The sequence below is a fragment of the Sceloporus occidentalis genome, unplaced genomic scaffold (assembly GCF_023333645.1).
Source record: "Sceloporus occidentalis isolate IW3139 unplaced genomic scaffold, rSceOcc1.0.p SCAF_8, whole genome shotgun sequence".
NCBI lineage: Eukaryota > Metazoa > Chordata > Lepidosauria > Squamata > Phrynosomatidae > Sceloporus > Sceloporus occidentalis.
In genome coordinates, this window is record NW_028316988.1 from 8,195,463 (window position 1) to 8,216,250 (window position 20,788).

Below are 20,788 nucleotides of genomic sequence, written 5' to 3' on the forward strand. Positions count from 1 at the left end.
AGAAGGGTGAAATAACGGAACTCGTCAAGCAGCACGTAGAAGTGCGAACATTATAGAGTGAACCGACCCTCGGCGGGTTTCCGGGTTTCGCAATTAAACATTAAGTTTCCAAACTACGTGGCCCTTGATATTATGAGCCTCACAACGCCCCTGTGAGGTAGGCTAAACAGGAAAAAAAGGAAAGTGTAGCTGCTTCCAAACTGCTCTGCCAACAGTTTGGTGCGGAAAGTCACTGGGGCGTGGCTTCATAGAGATGGGCGTGGCTTCTAGGGAGATGAGGCGTGGCTTCAGGGAGGGGCGTGGCCAGGAGCATCTCTTTCTCTGCCGCATCCATTCTGGAGCATGGCTCCTCTTGCTCCTGCATCCTTGGCTCTTGGGATGTTCTGCCAAGAGATTGGTGCTGAAAAAGTCACGGGGGCGTGGCTTCATAGAGATGGGCGTGGCTTCTAGGGAAATGGGGCGTTGCTTCAGGGACAGGCGTGGCCAGGAGCATCTCTTTCTCTGCTGCATTCATTCTGGTCCTCCATCCCTGACTCCTGGGATGCTCTGCCAACAGATTGGTGCTGAAAGAGTTATTTGGGGCGTGGTTTCATAGAGGGGGGCGTGGTTTCTGGGGAGATGGGGCGTTGCTTTATATGGAGGGGCGTGGCTTATAGGGAGATGGGGCGTGGCTTCTGGGGAGATGGGGCGTAGCTTTATAGGGAGGGGTGTGACTTCTAGGGAAATGGGGCATGGGTTCATAGGGAGGGGCACGGCTTCGAGGGAGATAGGGTGTGGCTTTATAGTGAGTGGGCGTGGCTTCTAGTGATATGGGGCGCGGTTTCATATGGAGGGTCGTGGCTTCTAGGAAAATGGGCGTGGCTTTTAGGAAGGTGAGGCGTGGCTTGCTGTGGAGGGGCGTGGCTTCTAGGGAGATGGGGCTTGGCTTTATAGGGAGGGGTGTGGCTTCTAGGGAGATGGGGCATGGCTTCGAGGCAGATAGGGCGTGGCTTCATAGCGAGTGGGCGAGGCTTCTAGTGATATGGGGCGCGGTTTCATATGGAGGGGCGTGGCTTCTATGAAAATGGGCGTGGCTTCTAGGAAGGTGAGGCGTGGCTTCTAGGGAGATGGGGCGTAGCTTCATAGGGAGGGGTGTGGCTTCTAGGGAGATGGGGCGTTGCTTTATATGGAGGGGCGTGGCTTATAGGGAGATGGGGCGTGGCTTCTAGGGAGATGGGGCGTAGCTTCATAGGGAGGGGTGTGGCTTCTAGGGAGATGGGGCATGGCTTCGAGGCAGATAGGGCGTGGCTTCATAGCGAGTGGGCGCGGCTTCTAGTGATATGGGGCGCGGTTTCCTATGGAGGGTCGTGGCTTCTAGGGAGATGGGTGTGGCTTCTGGGGAGGTGGGCGTGTCCAGGGCCTGCCTTTCTCCCTTGTGTCCCATGGCGCTGCGCTGGCTGCTCTGGGTCCTTTCTCCTTGGCTGCTGGGAGGAGGCTCTGCCGCCGAGGCTCCCTCCTCCTTGCCTCTGCCGGCGGATGCTCTGCTGTCGGCCGGAGCGGAGGCTTACTCCCGCGGGGACTGGCCCGCCGTCATCCTCCAGATGGAGAAGGCGCTCCGGGCCAGGGAAGCCCACCGGGAGAGGCTGGTCCTCTGCCGGCAGAGCTGCTCTGCCGACGATGGGCTCCAGAGCCAGGGCTCTCCTTGGCCGGATGCTTCTGCTGCTGGGCCCCAGAGGCGCCCGGTGGAGGACCTGCTCTTCTTCCGAGGGCTGCTCCGGAGGGCCGCCTGCCTCCGGCGCTGCTTGCCCCCAGACAGCTCCCGCTTCCAGCTGGGAGAGGAGGCCGAGCTGGAGTTCCGCAAGCGCAGCCCTTACAACTACCTCCAAGTGGCTTACTTCAAGGTGGGCTTTGGTCCGAGGAAACGCCTGCGGTCTGATCCGCACTGCAGGATTAATGCGCTTTGGAACCGCTTTAATGGCCAGGGCCCCATTGCTTTGCGATCCTGGGATTTGTCAGTTAAAAGGATCTAATCTGCAAGGCTTGAATGGCCAGAGTGGCATTGCATTGCTTTGGGGTGCTAGGATTGCTCAAGGAATACATTTGGGGTCATCATAACTTATGACAGACAGAGCAGTCTCTGCAGCTGGAGAAGCATCATCCCTTTCCCAGCCAGAGAAGGTTGGAAACCTTCTCCAATAGATGGGAGTATGGGCATAAAGGCCTCCTATGCCTCTGCTTCCAGCCCTGCAAAGATGACTTTGGGCTGGAGATCTCCCTCCTCCTTTTTCCCTGCCACATGTTCCTTCCATCCTCTAGGAAAGCCTCTCCCTCCTCCCCTTTTCCTTCCATCTCTCCTCTTCTTCCTTCCCTCTCTTCTTCTGACTCCTTCCTTAGGAGGGGCTTCCTTCTTGGGTGCCACGTATCAAACAAGGGGCTGCACCAAATCCAATGGAGGAGAAGAAGAGAAGGATGATGGCTTCAGAATGACAAAACCAGAAAAGCCAATGTGGGAAGAGTCCGGCTCTCTTCTTTCCATCCTTCTGGCCAGACCCATGCGCTGCGCATTATGGATGATGGAGTATATAGGGCAAGCTATGAAAGTGGAGTAAAAATGCTCTCGAGGATCTTTAAGTGTAATCGGAACAACCGACATTTTGCAAATCATGGACAAACAAGAGAAAGATAGATATATATGGGAAGGAGAAAGTTTCGGGACAGAACAGTTGCACATAATAGTGATAATGTATTTTGATCCCGGGTCTTTAAGATGAATGGGAAATATATATATATATATATATATATAAAACATATTTTATTTATAATATATATAACATATATATATATATATTATAATATGTATATATTAAAATATATATATTATAATATAGTATATATATATATATATATCATATATATTAAATATATGTATTATTTTATATATAATATATATATACACTATATTACAATATATATATATATTTAATATGTACATATTATATTAAATATATATATATATTAAGTATATATGTATTATAAATATATATACACACTATAATATAATATGTATATATATATATATATATATTTAATATGTACATATTATATTAAATATATATAATATATACACTATTATATATATAATATGTACATGTTATATTAAATATCATATATATATATATATATATATATATATTGACAAGTTGTAATTCTCTTTGATAAAAGACATTGTGGTTTCCATGCCCAATCCAGGTTTCGAACCCAGGACTCCAGAGTCCTAGCCCAATGCTCAAACTGCTCTGCCACCTTTTCTATGTTTTGTTTAGCATGCAATAGCGCATTGTTGTTGTTTGCACTGATGCTTAAAAGTAGTCACTTCTTGCACTTGTTTTACTTTTCTCACATTGCTTATGAGCAACTGCTCTTGTGGGAAGGTAAATCCAGATTTGGGACCCTGCAGCTGTCCAAATCTCAATCCCCGCAATGCAAAAAATATAACATATTGCCTCTAAATTCCTGATGATGTAGGAATCATGGTTGCCATGCTTTTAGGCCTTTCATTTCCCCCCTTAAATATACTTCGAATTCTCTGCTTTAGACTTTTTGCCTCTAGTTCTCCATCAATTAAAACTTTGCTCCTCCACTAAGTGGCTGCATTCCTTGTGCATTCCTTGTGTCTTTGGGTACGTCTGCACTGAAGAAATGATGCAGTTTGACACCACTTTTAGTGCTGTCATTCTCTTCTATGGAATCCTAAGATTTGTAGTTTGTAGGTCTTTAGCCAAAAGCATGCTGGTGCCTCACAAAACTACACATCCCAGCACTCTGTATGACGAAGACCTTGCAGTTAAAGCGGTGTCAAACTGCAGTGTAGACGCACTCTTTGTGATCGGTCAACCTGCTCTGTTGTGGTTGCTTGGTGTACATATATACACACACACTGTTCAGAAAGGGAAAATATACAGTGTTTTGCATCCCAAGGAGATAATGGGATTTATTTTACATTGTATGAACTTTATATACAGTATTTTATATTGAGCTTGGCTTCCAGCTCAAAGGCAATCCTGGGATTTGTAGTTTGGGAAGGGAGTTCAAATTCTCAGCTTGGAGATCTCTCACCCGCTCCCTTAAACTACCATTATTATTATTATTATTAAAGCATTTAATACACAGAATAAAATACATTCACATTTCATACCCTTTAAACTACCATTCTGAAGGTACCTTGGGCACCTTTGTATACTAGAGGGTTACACCGATTTAATCCTCGGTCTCCATCTTCTCTGGTTGCATTGCTACTTCCTAAGATCCGATCTTGCAGAATCTCTCTTACGTTCTCATTGCTTTCCTCTTTCTTTCTCCAGATCAACAAACTGGACAAAGCCGTGGCGGCCGCCCACACCTTCTTCGTGGCCAATCCTGACCACATGGAGATGAGGCAGAACCTGGAGTATTACCAGATGATGGCGGGCGTCAAAGACTCCGACTTCGTGGACTTGGAAGCCAAGCCGCACATGGTGCGCTTACCTATCGCGCATCTATTTTGTGTGTACGGGTGTATCTGGCATTAATTCCTCAACAGAAAATTTAGTACCTGGGGCAGAAATGGCATGGACAGATTAGATATAAGCTCCTGCCTCACATAATAGTTCAACATGCTTCAGCGTTTCATATATATATTTAATCCAGAATTGTGAAATGAACCAACTAGGGTCTAATCTGCGCTGCAGAATTAATGTCGCCGGGTGCCACTTTAGCTGCCATGGCTCCATGCAGTGGAATCCTGGGAGTTGTAGTTTGGTGAGGTACAGACAGCCCTTTGAATCCACACATTCTGCACCCACCGATCCAAACATCCACAGCTTGAAAATGTTCACACACAAATCAGAAAAGCAAACATTGATTTTGCCATTTTATATAAGGGACACCGTTTGATGCCCCTTATATAAATATATATGGGACTGGAACATACGTGAATTTGGGCATCCATGGGGAGTCCTGGAACCAAACCCCAGCGGACACCAAGGGCCCACTGTACTTTGAATTCTCTGTTAGACAGTCCTGCTCCACTCCACACAGTATCCTGACTTAATCCTCAATCTCTTGTTTCCAGCTATATTGGGAACCGTAGTTCAAGGGAATGCAGCACAGAAGTAACTTTTCCAAGCTCTGTATCCCATGGCTTGCTTACAACATTGTCACTGGTTCTCCTTGCACACTTGTGCCTCTAGCCACAGGTGCCAACTGTGCATGCTCTCTTGTCCTTTCTCATAGCAAGAATTCCACCTAGGAGTGAGCTTTTACACAGAGGAGAAGCCGCAGGCGGCCGTCTTGCACCTGGAAAAGGCGCTGGAAGCTTACTGGGTGGCGGACGCCGAGTGCCGGGCCCTTTGCGAAGGACCGTACGACTACGAAGGCTACAACTACCTGGAGTACACCGCCGACCTTTACCAGGCGATTATTGGTGAGCGCCACGGTGCCAACTGGGCCCTGCGAAGGGAATTTAAAAGAGTGTACCTACACACACATTAGAGTATACATACACTATGCCCACTGCAATCTCTTACTTTAAATATTGCCATATGTTATTTTGGATGCTTCCAGTTTGCAATTTGTTTAAGGTGGTTGGTTCGCCCCTTTCAGCTTGTATAGGAAGGTTTGGAGTATATATTGCATTACAGTAACCTAAATTCAATCCTGTACGTTCCTTTCATCATGATATTAGACTATGTGGCCTATGAGGCCCTAGCTCTGACTTGCCTATAATAAAATCTGGGGTTTAGCCTCTATCTCTCATCCCTTTTGCTTTGACAGACCATTACATGCAGGTGCTGAGTTGCAAGCAAGGTTGCACCACGGAGCTGGCGTCCCAGCCCGGTCGCAACAAGCCCCTCGAGGACTTCCTTCCGTCGCATTTCAACTACCTTCAGTTTGCATACTACAACAGTAAGTTGGAAGCATGTGGGATGGAGAAAAGGGTTTGCTCCAGAGCGGAGGAGGTTTCCATCTCCAAGAGTCAACCAAATGCAGCCAAATGGCTGCAAGGGAATGTTTGCCGCAGTTTGAAGAGGAGATCATACAAATGCTGACAATAGGAATGGGAGGGCTTTGGCTGCTAAAAAGTAGGATAGTCTTTGCAAAATGTTAAGGGGGTAAAGGGGATAAGGGATGCAGAGGTGGGCATTCTCCATCCTGCATTAGATCCAAGGATGTTGAGTGCTGCAGGCTCTTCCCTGCCTTGCCATGGCATGCCCTTGCCACTCTGGTGAGTTGCCACTCATCCAGGTTTCTGCCCATGGCTGGGTATTACATGCACCATGTAACCACATTTCTGTAAGAGAACAGAGTGCCTGAGGAAGGACCACAATGTCATCCCCAACATTGCTGGAGCGCAACCTCCAGCCTTGCAAGAGAGAAGATGCAGCGTAATAATAATAATAATAATTCTTATTTATATCCTGCCTTTTCCAGAGGGAATCAAGGCGGGTTACAGAATGAACCACAATACAAGTTTGGGGGTGGGATAGTTGACAACTTAGAAGGGAATGAAATGCAGACAGTAATGACTATATGAATGGCGCTTGCTTTCCTAACACTTGCATTTCCCCAAACTGGTAACATGAATATTCTGCTACTACATAAACCAGTGAACCCATGTAAGTCTGTTAAGCATCCTTTACCCCAGCTTAGTCTTCTGGGTTGAGAAGGAGCTTATCTCTGTGTTGCAACTCAGCTGTCTTTCTCTCTCTTTCTATTCTGCCCCATCGCCTTTTGAAGTTTCTTTACTCCTCAACTGCTACCTGAAGGTCAGTGATGGTGTCCTCTTTGGGATTTTGCAATAACCAGTGTCAAATCTGTGTCCGTTTTGCATTGACCCTGTGTGATCTGCATTGCCCACGGAAGGGCAAGGTTGGCAGAGGGCATTGTAGACCAGTGCTACTCAGAAATGGCAATCCCATCATCAGGTCCATGAGCCAGGAAGGAAGGAAAGAAACCGTTATATCCAGTGGATACAAATATTGTACCAGTCCCTGGTCCCTCAAATTGGATAGCCAGAGAGGTACTGGCATAGATTACATTAGAATAGGAACCATTGAATGAACCTCTGTAGTTGGGTAATATAAGGTCCTGAAATGGTGCTCCCAGAGAAAATGTGGCAAGAGAGTTGGCATCTGGGTGTGGTATTTGTGGCTCAGGGTGGTATTTGTGGCTGCTGTGCGCCTTCAAGTTGTTTCTGATTTATGGCTATCCTAAGATCATAGGATTTTCTTAGGCTGAGAGTATGTGACTTGCCCAAGATCACCCAGTGAGTTTCCATGGCTGAGCAGGATTCAAACCCTGGTCTCCAGAGTTGTAATCGCAGTCCAATGCTCCAGAGTCATAGTCCAATGTCATCCCACCACTACATCATGATGGCTTTTTGTATATGCACAAAAATGGTGGTGTAACATGTTGTTAGCTAAAAATAACAATCAAATTGCTAGGTTGTCATTACCCCCCAAAAGGAAGACATGCCTTGTCAAATCTGGGTCCAGCATCATGCAATTCAAGATGGGATACAGGAGGCAGTGGTTCCACCCCAAACTTGCTCCATTTCAGACTATACAGTTGTAGCACTTTGATGCTACTTTTAAACTGCCGTGGCCACATCTGATTTGAATGGGATTTGTAGTTTGGCGAGGCACCAGGGCTCTCCGCCTGAGAATTCTGAATAGCTCACAAAACTACAAAATCCCTTAAGATGGATCCATGGCGGTTAAAGTGGTATCAAAGTGCTACAATTGCCTAATGTGAAAAAGGGGCATCACAACCCCAATTTAGACTATTTTGTGGTGTATTTTTCCCTGTAGGGGGCATCCTTTCCTTCCTCATGTGCCAGAAATAAAAATGTTTGTCTAAAGCTGATGGGGAATGGTGCAGCAAATGCAAATTCTGGACCTAAGCATTGGCCAAAGCATGCTATTTGTGGCTAGGGTCTAATCTGAACTGCAGAAATAATAATGCAGTTTGGCACAGCTTTAACCGGCATGGCTCAATGCTATGGATTTGCTGGGATTTGTAGATGTTTTGTGAGATGTTTAGCCTTCTCTGTCAAAGAGCTCAATTCTACATTCAGAGCTGGAAACCCACTGGGTGATCTTGGGCAAGTCACATATTCTCAGCCTTGCTTTTGGGTTGCCATAAGTTGCAGATGACCTAAAGGCACGCAGCAACCACAAAAAGCACGTTGGTGCTCACACTCCTGTTTCCATCATGCGCTTGACCCGATGTTCCCTCCTTTCCAGGCGGCGACTACAAAAAGGCTATTGAGTGCGCCAGGACATTTTTACTCTTCTTCCCGAACGACGAAGTCATGAACCAGAACCTGGCTTACTACACAGCTGTGCTTGGAGAGAACCTGGCCAAGGATATACAGCCCAGAGAGGTGAGTATTGCCTCTTGAAGGTGTTCTGACTTTTCCCCTTCGGTCAAGAAGACTGTTTGTTCCAGTGACTGCTGGTGCTTTGATTCTGTATTCCTGCATGGCAGAGGGTTGGACAGGATGATGGACCTTGGGGTCTCTTCCAACTTTAGGATTCTGTGATTCTGCAGTTATTGTTGCCTTCGAGTCATTTCCAACTGATGGCGACTTATAAGGTTTTCTTGGCAAGGTTTGTTCGGAGGAGGTTTACCATCGCCATCTTCTGAAGCTGAGAGCATATGACTTGTCTAAGGTCATGGCCAAACAGGGAATTGAACCCTGGTCTCCAGAGTCATAGTCCAACACTCAAACTACTATGTCACACTGGCCCACCCATAAAGGCATCAGAGTTACTTAGCGTCACTGCATCTTATGTTAGTAAGTGCCATAGATATTGCATTCACCTATGCATGAATGATTGAGGCACAGGATTCAACATGTATGTGTAAATGGGCTTCAGATATTGTGTAAATCCCTAGGCAGATGTTTCTTTGGCAATGAAACTTGAATGGGTTGGGCTCTTTTCAGAGGGGTCTGTGTTTCATTCATAGCAAAAGAAATGCACCTAAAGCTTACCAGATCACCAACAGAGGATTGCCCTCTGCTTCTGTCCATGTTTCCTGGCCGCTATTTGAGCCAATTGGTTTGACTTGACCACTCAACTCACCTGTTATCTTCTTGCACCTTCTCAGAACGTCCAGATCTACCGGAGGCGCAGCCTTCTGGAGAAGGAGCTGCTCTTTTTCGCCTACGACGTCTTTGGGATCCCCTTCGTGGACCCGGTGAGCCAGGGAATGGGGGGGCAAAGGCTGAATCGTGAAGTCGAAGGCTTTCATGGCCGGCATCCATAGTCTTTTGTGGGTTTTTAGGGCTATGTGGCCATGTTCTAAAAGAGTTTATTCCTCAAATTTCACTAGCATCTTCAGAGAATGAATCAACGTCAGGAATAAACTCTTCTAGAACGTGGCCACAGAGCCCAAAAAACTAAAGGCTAAATTCATAGAGGGTGGCAAAGACATGTGGACCAAACATCCCATCAGATTTTAGTTTTGGGCTCTTACTACTAAGCCATGGGAGGAGCATTTGTATCTTTTAGGATGGGAAGGAAAAGCCCTGCACACAAATAGGGGAATTAGCAGGACATTGGAAATGACCGTCTGGGAATACCTGAGTATTTGCCTACCTCTGCATTCAGCAGAGACATCTGTAATGTTTTGCAAGAAATGTGACATTTTGGGCTTTTTTAAGGAACGGCGACCTTGACAAGGAGAGCTGTAGAGAGCGCATTAAAGTGCAGAGCCCTGCCCTGGAAAGCTTCCAGTATAAATGTTGATACTGTGTTAAGACCCAAACTTGGAAGTGGTACAACATCCAGACAACCAGCAACTATGCTTCGATACTGTGTTGATAGTGTGTTAAGGCCAATGTTTGGAAGTGGTACAACATCCAGACAACTAGCAACCATGCTTTGATAGTGTGTTAAATGTTCATAGTGTGTTAAGACCAAAGCTTGAAAGTATTGCAGCATCCAGAATCCCACTGACAACCAGCAACCATGCTTCGATAGTGTGTTAAATGCTGATAGTGTGTAGGCTGGAAGTTGGTTCAGGGGGGGCACTAAAAATGTCATTACAGCATTTAAGTTTTCTCCCACCCCCACAATCTTGTCTTTAAGGACACATGGACTCCTCCGGAGGTGATTCCCAAGCGACTGAGAGAGAAACAGAAGTGAGAGTCCTTTGAATCACTTTTCTTTGCTTGTGCCTCTGGTTCTTCTCCCTCGTCTGCCTTTCAGCTCAGAGCCAAATTGTATTTAATACAATTAATCCATGGAACATCCATGGATTTTGTTAACCCATCAAGATACCAAGGGCCCACTGTATGTCATTCAAAAAACCCTAGTATTTCCAAGCTTATCCTCACTAACGTCACTAACAGCTGAGACTTGCAAGATGCATTTCACACACTGCTAAAATCTTACAAAGAGCATTTGGATGCCCCAAGATGTGGTGCCTTATGGACATCATCATGATGTCCCTCACCTCTGGGATGAGTGGAGATCTGAACTCGGTTCTTCCCTGGCTTCTCTCCCAGATGCTCTAGTTCTGGTCTCCAACGTTGCCAACTTGTCTCTGCATCTTTTCTCCAGGGTGGAGCGTGAGACGGCGGCCCGCATCTCAGAAGAGATTGGCAACCTCATGAAGGAGATTGAGACCCTGGTGGAAGAGAAAACAAAGGAGTCGTCAGACATGAGCAAACTTGTTCGGGAAGGTGAGAAGGTGTCGAGGAATGTGACAGTGGAGAGTGGGTTCATTCTGTTGTAGATCTTGTATCTCACCTGGATGAGAAGTCCCAAAGCACCTTGGTCACCCCTTGATTTTTTCCACCACCGTAGGAGGACCTTTGGTTTATGACGGCCTCAGTGTCACCATGAACTCCAAACTGCTCAACGGCTCCCAGCGCGTGGTGGTGGATGGCGTCCTCTCTGAGGAAGAGTGTCGGGCGCTGCAGAGGCTAACAAATGTGAGTAACATCCCACCGGTCCTTTTACTGTGGCCCCATTGACACATGGGTTTGGGATGGCTCCACCATTAGGGTGTCCACTACCGGTCTTTCACAGCCTTGCCACCTTTTGTGTGTTTCTCGGGACAATGAGAGATGGAACTTGAGGCCTGTGCTCCTGAAGACTGTGTCCCAGAGCTAGAATCAAGTGTGTGCTGTCTCATGAAATCCAGTGTCCTTTTTGTTCATGGCGCCTTCAGCAAAGGCTGCTTGGAAGGAGATGCAGATGAGCTTCTATGGACGTCTTCTACAAAGCTTGGGGATACTCTAGCTGGAGACCATGCGTTGCAGGGGAGGTTGGACCCATTGGTCCATGGGACCCTCCACAGTTCTAAGATGGCACCAGAACCTATGAGTGCATGATATGAACTCGGAAACAGAAGTGTTTAACATCTCCAGCTGGAGTCTCCTTTGGAGATATTTAAGCAGAGGCTGGATGGCCATCTGTCAGGAGGGCTTTGACGGCATCTCCTTGCATGGCAGAAGGGAGTTGGGATGGATGGTCCTTGGGGTCTCTTCCAACTCGAGGATTCAATGATTCAGAGGGAAGCTACAGAGACAGCCTTGGGGTGCTGTCCTTTCCTTTGGTCAGAGATGAATAGCTTCTGGGAGCCAACCCCAACCAGAAAGTATCATATATAGACCTCTTTCTTACTCCTCCCCAGGCAGCTTCTTCTGCTGGAGACGGTTATCGTGGGAAGACCTCCCCCCACACACCCAGTGAAACCTTTTATGGCGTGACAGTCTACAAAGCACTTAAGGTAAGCCCTTGAAATCATGGCGAACTGGGGACTATTATCTGTAATGGCAGAAGACCCTGGAGAAGGAAAAGCATGTATGTCCTCCTGGTTTCTCTGGGGAGAAGTCAGCTAGAGTGACCTCTCCAAGTGGGACAATCTCCCTTATGTATTTCTTTCCTCTGCAGCTGGGACAGGAGGGCAAAGTGCCCATGCATGGTGCCTACCTCTACTACAACGTGACAGAGAAGGTCCGGCAGGTGATGGAGTCCTACTTCCGCCTGGACGTCCCGCTGTATTTCTCCTATTCCCACCTGGTGTGCCGCACTGCTATCGAAGGTAAATGTCTCCTTGGCATGTTGGCACATCCTCTGCACCGTGTGGGTTTCTTTGGGGTGTTCCTGGTGGGACCAAGTTTGCAAAGAAGGAACAATTTCTGGTTTTCTTATATGCTCAAGAAGGTCAGTGCCCTTGATGGTCCTCTGTCACAGTGCTTCTTAAGCAATCTGATGTTGGGGGCTGGCACTTCCTTCCTTCCTAATGTGACCATATTGCTTTGTTTCCAATTTATGGCGACCCTAAGGAGAACATGTCATAGGACCTTATCACACCAGACAAATCCTGCTCAGAATCTGGATTTAAAAGTAGAAAAAACCCACAAATGTGTATTTGGAGAGGGTTTCAGACAATGTTTCCTCCAAACAGCAATAATGCAAAAATAAAGCGAGCGGAAAGTGGACAAAAACGACACCTTTTTACTTTCAGGAACATCTTTGCTATATAGCAAAGTACAATAACATCCAAATTTCACCAAACAGTGATACCTTTCTTTTGACCAGTCAAAGAAAGCTATCACTGTTTTGTGGGTTTTTGGATGTTGTTGTACTTTGTTGCAAACTCAGGGATGGATGGAAGGATACATGGATGGGTGGATGGATTCACCATGATAGAGTCTCATGCTCCTGCCTGTCTCTTCCCATAGATAAACAAGAGGACCGAGTGGACCCCAGCCATCCTGTGCATGTGGACAATTGCATCCTGAATGCAGAAGCCCTGGTGTGTGTCAAGGAGCCTCCAGCGTACACATTTCGGGATTATAGGTAATGGCTGTTGGAAAAGCAGGGGTAAAAAACACTCTTTTTTGCAAACCTCTCACTAAAATGGCCTGGCTGCTTTGCTTCTGTGATGGCGTCTGCGAAGGCTTCTGCTTGTTGGTCCTTCTCAACAGTCAACATAATGTCTCAAGAGCTTTTCAGACATGGGTAAGCCACTGCCACAGGCTGCATCCACACTGCAGAAATATTCCAGTTTGACACCACTTTAACTGCCATGGCCCAGTGCTATGGAATTTGGGGTGTTGTCGTTGATTATGGCACCAGATCGCTCCGACAGAGAAGGCTAAACGTTTCACAGTGCTACAAATCTTGGCATTCCATAGCATTGCAACATGGAAGCCAAACTGAATTAATTTCTGCAGTGTGGACAGACAACATTCCTGGAAATATTGCACCTTCCCTTGATCAGATTAATGGTGTGAAAAGATGAGTCCGATGGTTTCTTTGCTCTACTAGATTTCATCTCCCAGCAGAGAACAAAAAAAGTACTGAATAAGATCTGCCATCTTGTTTTTACATCTCATTCCAGTGCCATCCTCTATTTAAACGGGGATTTTGAAGGCGGCGCCTTTTATTTCACCGAACTGGACGCCACGACAATCACGGTGAGTGGATCGCTTCCGTTTATGAGCAAGGATTGTATCTATATATGCTCTGGTAACGGTTTGTATTTCAATATATTCTATTTTGAATTATAACTGTTTCAGTCCTTAAAATGGTTTAATGCCACTCCTGCACCCCTAAAGCAAGGAGAAAAGTGAACTTGGACCAACAATCCCTGATTCAGCCCAGCACCTTATTTTGGTACCTTCTTCTCTCATCGACCATGTTTTGTCTTCAGGCGGAAGTCCAGCCCCAGTGCGGGCGAGCGGTGGGTTTTTCCTCCGGCGCAGAAAACCCACACGGTGTGAAAGCGGTCACCAAGGGCCAGCGCTGTGCCATTGCTCTGTGGTTCACGCTGGATCCGCGCCACAGCGAGCGCGTAAGTAGTTTGCTCCTGGACCGCTCTCTCTCTGAGTCTGTCCACACTGCAGAAATAGCCTGGTTTCACAACGCTTTAACTACCTTGGCTCATTGCTGTGAGGTCTTCCATTGTATTGAGCCATGGCAATTCAAGCAGTATCAAACGGGGAGATATTTGGCCTTCTTTGTAAGAGAGATGTGTTGCCACAACCAATTACAGTTCCCAGTATACCATAGATTGAGCCATGGCTGTTAAAGCGGTGTCAAAGTGGATTATTTCTGCAGTGTGGATGCAACCTGGGCTGAAATCTCCTCTCCACAGACTTTCTGCATCTGATCTCACTTGGTAAGACTTCTCATGCAATGCTGTGATCAAATGAAGAGTTCACTATATTTTTAATTGTATTGTTCCTTTTAATTGTGAATCCCAAATCTGGGAGGAAAGTGGGATATGAATACTGTACATATAATAAATAAATGAATTGCTGCCCATCTGACCCATTTGTGAATTGGTCAAAATGGAAAGGAGGATAGGAGAAGGAAAATAAGCAAAGTCCAGCAGCTCTAGCAAAAGTCAGAAAGTTCTTAGGAGTTACTTGAAGCCAAAGTTGAAGCTTAAAAGGCCACAACAACCCAACAAATAGAATGCAAAGGTATAGTAGAATTGGTAGTAGAATTCAAAGATATAGCCGTGTTAAGTCTGTAGAATAGTATAAAGAGAGATCTTGTAGCACCTTTGAGACTAACTAAACATAATTTGCTTTATGCTGCTTACAAGGCATCCCTTGGAGGATGAGATTCAAACCCTTGCACCTTCGGTTAGCTGGAAAGGAAAATGTGGCTCCCTTACTATGAGAAAAAGCAAATTAAAAACATCCACATAGAAAATCTCTGTGCAACATCAGCTCTTACATTTGCAGCCGCTAGTTCAACAATGCAGCTTTGTTGTCCTAATAGCAGGAGTTGCTTTGCTGTTTCTGGAAAGTAATATACAGTGGGGACGTTGTTATTGCATTACCTGGACAACCTGCCAATTGTTTCTGAACGCAATTCTGCTTTATTGCCTTTTTAAACTGCGGGGTAGGAAAACATCTGCCCCGGCATTCCTATTTTTGCAGAACTAAAGGCCTCCAAAATGTTACTAAGCTTGGAAAAGTAACATAGGCCCTATACAGACAGGCCAAAATAAAGCTGCTTCGAATCACTTTGGAGGTATGCTGTTTAAATGATGCATGCGTCCTAAGAGTCCGGGAGCCATGCCAAAGCCATGCTCCAGTCCTAAGTACTGCAGCTTGGCTTTGGCGAGGCTTCCAAACTCTTAGGATGCATGCATCACTTAAACAGCATACCTCCAAAGTGATCCGAAGCAGCTTTATTTTGGCCTGTCTGTATGGGCCCTAAATCACTGTTACTTGTTGCAGGGTCTTTCACATGGCCCTTGGTGTCTTTTTGTGGACCTCATGGTGCACTAGGGCATCAAAATGCTTTGCCCTCCAAAGGACTTCAAGAGGGCATGGGGGATCATTTGTGTCACATTTCCCATCTTGCAGGGCATTTTAGACCCAGGAGAGACCTTTTTCTCAAACAAAATGGATTTTCTGTTTACTGTTGTTGTTGTTGTTGTTGTTGTTGTTGTGTACCTTCAAGTCATTTCCCACTTATGGCAACACAGGGTTCTCTTGGCAAGATTTGTTCAGAGGGGGTCTGCCATTTCCTTCTTCTAAGGCTGAGAGAGTGTGACTGGCCCAAGGTCACCCAATGGGTTTCCATGGCCAAGCTAGGATTCAAACCCAGGTCTCCAGAATCATAGTCCAATGCTCAAACCACTACACCACACTGGCTTGAATTGCACAGCCGGTTAAATTGCATTTTAATATGAACCTTTTGGTACGCTGAACTCCTTTTTAATTGTTTTAATGGGTAAGCCTCTTTAAATCCTGACCTGGAGAGATTACAGTGGTATCAGTTGGGTTTTGGTTCCAGGAATGCCTATAAGTACCAAAATCTAGGGATGCTCAAGTCCCATTAAATACAATGGCATAATAAAACAGTGTCCCTTCTATAAAATGGCAAAATCAAGGTTTGCTTTTCGGAATGTATATTTTGGGGGAATATTTTCAATCCGCGGATGGTTGAATCCATGAATAAAACATCTATGGCTATGGAGAATGGTGCCAAAACCAAAGGCCTGCAGCTTTACTTTTGCACCATCCTTTTTGGAATTGCTCTGTATAAAATAAGGCAGAGGAGGAAGAGGGATGAGAACACACTGGCAGCTTTTAGGTCCCTTTTTAAGAATACAATGCTGCAATACCTCTCCCATGCATTGCAAAGGCCTGTCTCTTCTTTTCTCACTTTCTGCAGGAGAGGGTCCAAGCAGACGACTTGGTGAGGATGCTCTTCAATACAGAAGAAACGGAGCTGCCTCCGGAGCAGACGCCGGTGGCGGAAGGGCCACCGCCAAGCCCAACGAAAGCTGCTGGAGAGAGCCCTAGTTTAGGGAAAGATGAACTGTAACCCTCTTTGCCCTGGCACTACGCCCTCCATGGAGCCCAAGGAATGGCTCTTCTTGAACCATCAGAACCATCAGAACTTCAGACACTCTTGCAGGAGAGGAAAGAAACTGAAACACAGAAAGAGGGATCAGCCTGTGGACTGGGTCCTTTGCTTGGCAGGCAAGCAAGACTGAGAGTCCCCTAGTGCCCAAGGTGTGTGTGTGTGTGTGTGTGTGTATATATATATATATTTCCTTTGGACTCAATGGCTTTGTGCCTTTGTGTGCTGGGGACATATTTCCAGTTGCACCACTTCTCTCTGATTTCCTGGTTGTTCTGCATCTCCAAGGATGGCGCATGGGCAACCATTGGTGTGAAGGGGGAGCCTGTCCACAAAATATAGAGCATGGAGAACCACATTGTTAGAAGCATCTCATGGTTTGGAAGCCTACATTTGTCAATAGACCTCAAATTCCTCTTCAGTATTATTACTGCAAAAAATATTATTACGCTGCCTTTGTTGGGGCAGCACCTAGTATCCCCATGGAATGGGCTTCGGTTCAACTTGAATCATTTCCCAACCCAAGTATAGCAATGTGAAGCCAAAGGCTTTCATGGCCCGCATCCGTGGGTTTTTCTGGCTATGTGGCCATGGTCTAGAAGAGTTTATTCCTGACGTTTCGCCAGCATCTGTGGCTGGCATCTTCGTGGAATGCAAGTATAGGGAAACAGTAAAGCATGTTGTTTTGGCCTCGCGAGAGCCGAGTTCTAAATTTCACACATCTCATTGAGAGGCCATGGGTCAATCCATGTCTCAGAGCATAACCAATAAAGGTATCTATTGGTTAGCCCAGTGTGCACATCCCTGAGATCCATGGTACCCCCCCAAAATTAAGGTGGATGTCACTTTTGTCCAGGATCCTTCCTACACAGTTGCTGAATAAAATGTTCCCTCTTTTTGTATCTTTACTTTATTCATTCCAAGCATCACTGGAGAAACCAAGGAAAGGTTAGCCTAGTTTTGCCAAGGGCTGTTCGGCAGTTGCCCCTTGTTGGATAACATTCACGGACAACCAAAAGCAAAGGTATATTTAAGGTTGTTGTTGATAAACAGTTGTTTTAAAGCAAGGCAGTAAGGATATTTGGAGGACTGGAATGCCGTAATTATGGTGCCGTGATAGAAAATAGGCAGTTTTGTGCAAGAAAGGGAGTTGCGGAAGATCAGTGCCACAAAGGAACAGAGAAAGAAGAGAAATAGATGTTGGCAAGAGAACTGAGCAGGTTTTTTTTATGGGGGGAGTCTTTTTAAAAGCAGAGAAAAGTCAGGGAAGGTCTTGAAGGAAAGAGAGAGGTTGGGATATTTGGTGGAAAGGCTGAGCCAAATGGTATCCTGAAGCCCTTTCCTATTACTTCTCATGCTTCCAGCATTTCACAGGTCAAACAATGGGACCCTAGAAACATCAGAGTGTGGTCAACATGGTGAAAACGCGGAAGCACATAAGCCAGTATGGTGCAGTGGTTCGAACATCAGACTACAACTTTGGAGACCAGGGTTCAATTCCCAGCTTGGCTGTGGAAACCCAATGGGTGACCCTGGGCATGTCACACTCTCTCAGCCCCAGGGGATGGCCATGGCAAACCTCCTCTGAACAAACCTTGCCAAGAAAACCCCACGACGGGGTCGCCGCCGCTGCCAGAGTCATCGTCCCAATGCCCAAACCACGCTAGCTCTCGCCATTACCTATGGCACAACCCTTCAAATACATCCCTCTTCTTACCATATATACTCGACTATAAGTCGAGGGCAGCTTTGGGGGCGACAATTATCTATTTTGATATGACCCGTCGGGGGTAAAACTTAGGGGCATGCAGCAAAGGATCTCAATAGCGAAGCAAGGGGAAATGATGCCAAAGAACTTACAAAATTCAGGTAGGCATCACTATTTGGGCTTACCCTAAAGGCTGGATGGTTGAGCGAGTAGAGCGGGGTCAGTGCTTCCAGGACACTAGGGGATTCTGTGCTGACGTTCGTTCTTATTTTAAAGGAGGAGATGATAGGCAATAGGAGGATAAGAAGCCAAAGTGCCCAATGCTTTTGGCATCCTGGCCCTGGGCTGTAAGTTCTCCGTCGCTCCTCACCTGACGCATCTCCTCCCTCCTGGAAATATTTAACTTTCCTGCCTCATTAGCAATCCGCTCACGGTCCCTTTGCCCTTCTTTGTTTGCAAAGGAGCAAACTGGACAATCACCTATCGTTCAACTCAAAGGCTTTGTAGCTGGAAAAAAGTCTCCCATCCAATGCGACTTAAACATTAGAGGGACATATGACAGAGGTTAGCATCCTATAGTTCCCTCTATAGGGTTGCCAGATTGGGAACTGGAGAGGGCTCCTGGACCTTAGTGCAATGGTTTGAGTGCTGGACTAGGACTCTGGAGAATAGGTATGTAGGGAGATCTTGTAGCACCTTTGAGACGCATTGAAATAAAGAAGTTGGCAGCATGAGCTTTCCTAGACTTAAGTCCATTTCCTCAGATGCATATAGTGGAGTGGAAGCCAGGGACAGGCATATAAATGCTTGAAGAGGTTGATGGATGTCCACTCCATTCAGCTAAACTTGGTGCTTTCCATAGTGGTACAATTCAGAGATAGCTGTGTCCGTCTGCAGAATCATGATGTAGAAAGAGAGCTGGAAAACAGGGTTCAAATCCTGGCACGGTCACTGGGTGACAGTGGGCAAGTTCCACACCGAGGATGGCAACGGTGAGAAGTTTCTGAAGAAACCATTATTATCTGGACTGAAAAGAACACAGTCAGCCCTCCATATCCACGGATGTTTTTATCCACTGATTCAAGCATCCACTGCTTGAAAATATTCAAAAAGCAATCCTTGATTTTGCCATTTTATATAAGGGACACCAGTTTACTGTGCCGTTGTATATAATAGGACTTGAGCATCCGCGGACTTTGGTTCTGGTCTTCCAGTGCAACTCTATGGCCAACATCTGCCAGACATTGATCCTAGAATCACGCTGGAGGACCTACAAGTGCCTAGAGAAGGGTTTTCTCTAGGAACGTCTAGGTTCCCCAACACATCTCTATGGTCAACTTTGGGCAGATTTGCGCCAGAGGACTTCAGAGATTCCTGGAGAGAACATACTGATCAAAGGTGCAAATGATCAAATCCGCAAAAGTCAATGCCACAAATGTGGAAGGCCGACTGTTTAACCTTGGGACTGTTGGAAACTTTAAGCTATGACATGGTTTAAGAAATGGCATGTTTCGATATGACATGGCCTCCTTTTGCAGGGCCACAGGCCACAATGGGCATTTGGGAAGGCTTGACCCGAAACCTGCTCTCTCCCCACACTTTGCCCCCTTCCTTCAACTCCTGCCCTTTGTCTGCAAAAGAGGCCTGAGCTGCATGCTAATGCGGGTAACCTTTACAGTCTCCTTCTTCGCTGGCTTTGTGGCCTGCTGTTTTGCGGGGGCCGCCTGGCATTTGCGCTGGAATCCGGGTGGGCTCCGTTTGTCAACAAAACAAGCCATTGAGAGGACAGGATGGTACTCTGAGTGTTTGGCTTCTCTTTCTCTGGTTGCATTTGAATCTTCCCCCCTTTTGCAAATGTGTGTTCAAATTGTCCAGAAAGAATGCTCCCTCCTCCTTCGCCTTTTTTGCATTTTGGTGAAAACAAAGTGTACAGTGCGCAAAGGGGGACCCTCTGGAAGGAAGCCAGGGCTCAAAGCATGCCTGGCGCATTCCTGCCTAAAGCGGTTTGCAAATGGTTGCCTCGGAGGAAATCGCTATAGCCATGGCACAGCATGCCCTCCAATATGACATGGGCACAAAACCGGGACACGTGTGGTCAAGTTTGCAAAAGGAAATGGTATCCAGAATCCACAAAACAGCGCAACCTTTGTCGGACCGAACACAATGTGCCAAATTCACCATGCAAGCTTTCAAAGCTTCGCTGGCATCTTCAGCAAAGGTGTTCACAATCCTACTGGAGAAACTGAAAAATAAGACCAGGTTAGAGCCACAGACCTACATTTTGTCCAGATGTTGTTGTTGTTCTTGGTTGAGATGGTTGAGACGAATGTATGGAAGGTATGAATGTATAGAAGGAAAAGGTACATGGAAATGAGGGGAAGATGAAGAAGGCCAAAAGACTTGAAGGCAGGCAAGAACAAGAGATACGTCCGTCTGGGCTTTGCTTCTGGGTGCCTTGCAACCAAGAGAAGAGTGGACAAGTCCCATTGTCTCAGCCTCAGAGGATGGCAATGCCAACCTCCCTCTAAAGAAACATGCCAAGAATAAACCTGTCATACTTCAGGCTGCCATAAGTTGAAAAAGACTTAAAAGTAGACAGCAATAATCGATGCGCCCATCAGGGCTCTGCTTCTGGCTTAGGTTCATCATAGGGTTGCCATAAGTTCTGCCTTGCAACCAAGAGAAAGGTGGGCAGGTCACACACTCTCAG

The 20,788-nt window shown here is 46.4% G+C and overlaps 1 protein-coding gene across 1 annotated transcript; it reads left to right on the top strand.

The window, feature by feature from the left end:
• The first annotated feature begins 1,361 nt into the window (after positions 1-1,361).
• LOC149307767 (prolyl 3-hydroxylase 1-like) lies at positions 1,362-17,272 on the top strand. The gene is made up of 15 exons (XM_089536808.1): positions 1,362-1,880; positions 4,341-4,493; positions 5,251-5,440; positions 5,791-5,922; positions 8,262-8,401; positions 9,130-9,219; positions 10,113-10,165; positions 10,587-10,708; positions 10,833-10,960; positions 11,665-11,760; positions 11,925-12,075; positions 12,719-12,836; positions 13,381-13,456; positions 13,693-13,833; positions 16,179-17,272. The coding sequence occupies exons 1-15, from the start codon at positions 1,362-1,364 to the stop codon at positions 16,329-16,331; spliced, it is 2,262 nt and encodes a 753-aa protein (XP_089392934.1). The 3' UTR covers positions 16,332-17,272.
• Positions 17,273-20,788: the final 3,516 nt, after the last annotated feature.